The following is a 2,224-nucleotide window of genomic DNA, read 5'->3' on the forward strand; positions in this document are numbered from 1 at the left end:
ATGCAAGAATAAAGGGGAACCTTCATATATCTCTTATGACCATTCTTCTCTACATACTTATCATTGATAAAGAGTGGGGCCAAGGATAAAATAAAATAAATTTCTGAATCTGCTGAAGTTAGATTTTAAATAACTGATATCTGCTTATTAAAGTGAACTTTTGATGGCTTGGTCAAAATCATGAAAAACACAGGCATTTTTGTATTTTCTGGTTGTCTTGAGCTCCTTCCTTTAGCCATGCCTGTGGATTTCAGTGACACCTGGAACCTTGTCAGTAGTGACAACTTTGAAAGTTATATGCTAGCCTTGGTGTGAGATTGTGTGACCTTGTTTCTACCCTTGTGTCAAAAAACTATGGAGAATTCAGACACCAGGACTGAGGTGGTTCTTCTTGCATGTGGGTCTTTCAATCCAATCACCAACATGCATCTCCGACTGTTTGAACTGGCGAGGGATTACTTGCATGAAACAGGGAAGTACAAAGTGGTGAAAGGGATCATTTCACCTGTAGGGGATGCCTATAAGAAGGAAGGCCTGATCAGCGCTAGGCACCGGGTGGCCATGGCAAACCTTGCAACAGAGAGCTCTGACTGGGTGGATGTGGACAATTGGGAGAGCAGGCAGGAGGAATGGCAGGAGACCGTCAAAGTCCTCAGGCATCACCAGCAAAACCTGAAGAATTTGTATTGTGCTTTAGCCATTGATGATGCTACTCCTCAGAATAAAGTGGGCTGGAAGAGGAAGTGGGAAGCAGGAGGTCAACCTTCTGTCAAGAGAAACCAGCCACAAACAAAAGCTGTCCCTCAACTGAAGATGCTGTGCGGGATGGATGTCCTGGAATCTTTCCAAGTCCCCAATCTCTGGAAACCAGAAGACATCACAGAAATCCTCATAGAATCATAGAGTTGGAAGAGACCACACGGGCCATCCAGTCCAACCCCCTGCCATGCAGGAAATCCAAATCAAAGCATCCCTGACAGATGGCCATCTAGCCTCTGCTTAAAGACCTCCAAGGAAGGAGACTCTACTACACTCTGAGGGAGTTTCTTCCACTGTCAAACAGCCCTTACTGTCAGGAAGTTCCTCCTAATGTTGAGGTGGAATCTCTTTTCCTGTAGCTTGCATCCATTGTTCCTGGTCCTGTTCTCTGGAGCAGCAAAAAACAAGCTTGCTCCCTCCTCAATATGACATCCTTTCAAATATTTAAACAGGGCTATCATATCACCTCTTAATCTTCTTTTCTCCAGGCTAAACATCCCCAGCTCCCTGAGTCGTTCCTCATAGGACATGGTTTCCAGACCTTTCACCATTTTAGTCACCCTCCTTTGGACATGCTCCAGTTTCTCAACATCCTTTTTAAATTGTGGTGCCCAGAACTGGACACAATATTCCAGGTGGGGCCTGACCAAAGCAGAATACAGTGGCACTATTACTTCTCTTGATCTAGACACTATACTTTTATTGATGCAGCCTAAAATTGCATTGGCCTTTTTAGCTGCCGCATCGCACTGTTCACTCATGTTCAACTTGTGGTCTATTTGGACTCCCAGATCCCTTTCACATGGAGTCTCATTCAACCAGGTGTCCCCCATCCTATATCTGTGCATTTTATTTTTCTTCCCTAAGTGCAGTACCTTACATTTCTCCGTGTTGAATTTTATTTTGTTAACTTTTGTCCTAACCAACTATGGTATGGTATGCATCAACCGATCTAGGAACTATATTCAGAGATTCATCAATAATTCCAACATGCTTTGGAGTCACAAGGATAATATTCTTCTGGTGGAGGAATGGATCAACAATGAGATCTCAGCCACCAAGATCCGGAGAGCCCTGAGGAGGGACCAAAGTGTCCTATACCTGATTCCTGATGCTGTTCTAGACTACATCAAGCAACACAATGTATACACTGTGGAGAGTGAAGAACAGAATATGGGAGTGATCCTAGCTCCTTTTCAAAGATACACAAGGGAGACCACCAAAAATTGAGTGGCCCCTCCCTTCAGGTGGGGCTTGAAGAGGATGGGGGGGCACTTTTTGAGAGCCTAAATTGATGGCCTCTTTCACAGGCCATGGCCACCAGAGCAGGTGGAATCCCTTTGTGTGCTGAGATCAGAGCTTCAGGTCCATTTATGTTTGGAATTACTTGAAGGCAAACAACAATAAAGTATATCCCCCCCCAAAAAAAAAAATCATGTAAAAAACAAGCATATAAAATACAGTG

At 44.0% G+C, this 2,224-nt stretch overlaps 1 protein-coding gene across 2 annotated transcripts; it reads left to right on the forward strand.

The window, feature by feature from the left end:
* The first annotated feature begins 354 nt into the window (after window positions 1–354).
* LOC149315783 (nicotinamide/nicotinic acid mononucleotide adenylyltransferase 1-like) lies at window positions 355–1,989 on the forward strand. Of its 2 annotated transcripts, none has more exons than XM_089518542.1 (2): window positions 355–899; window positions 1,683–1,989. In XM_089518542.1, the coding sequence occupies exons 1-2, from the start codon at window positions 355–357 to the stop codon at window positions 1,987–1,989; spliced, it is 852 nt and encodes a 283-aa protein (XP_089374668.1). The 2 variants fall into 2 exon arrangements, with proteins under 2 accessions (XP_089374668.1, XP_089374669.1); XM_089518543.1 differs by having other exon boundaries at window positions 355–886; window positions 1,676–1,989.
* The last annotated feature ends 235 nt before the right edge of the window (window positions 1,990–2,224 follow it).

The sequence above is a fragment of the Sceloporus occidentalis genome, unplaced genomic scaffold (genome assembly GCF_023333645.1).
Source record: "Sceloporus occidentalis isolate IW3139 unplaced genomic scaffold, rSceOcc1.0.p SCAF_3, whole genome shotgun sequence".
Taxonomy (NCBI): Eukaryota; Metazoa; Chordata; class Lepidosauria; order Squamata; family Phrynosomatidae; genus Sceloporus; species Sceloporus occidentalis.

Coding starts and splice junctions, on each gene's coding strand:
- LOC149315783 (XM_089518542.1), top strand. CDS start 355: ATGGAGAATTCAGACACCAGGACTGAGGTGGTTCTTCTTGCATGTGGG. Junction 900..1,682: donor ACAGAAATCCTCATAGAATC/ATAGAGTTGGAA, acceptor TTTTGTCCTAAC/CAACTATGGTATGGTATGCA.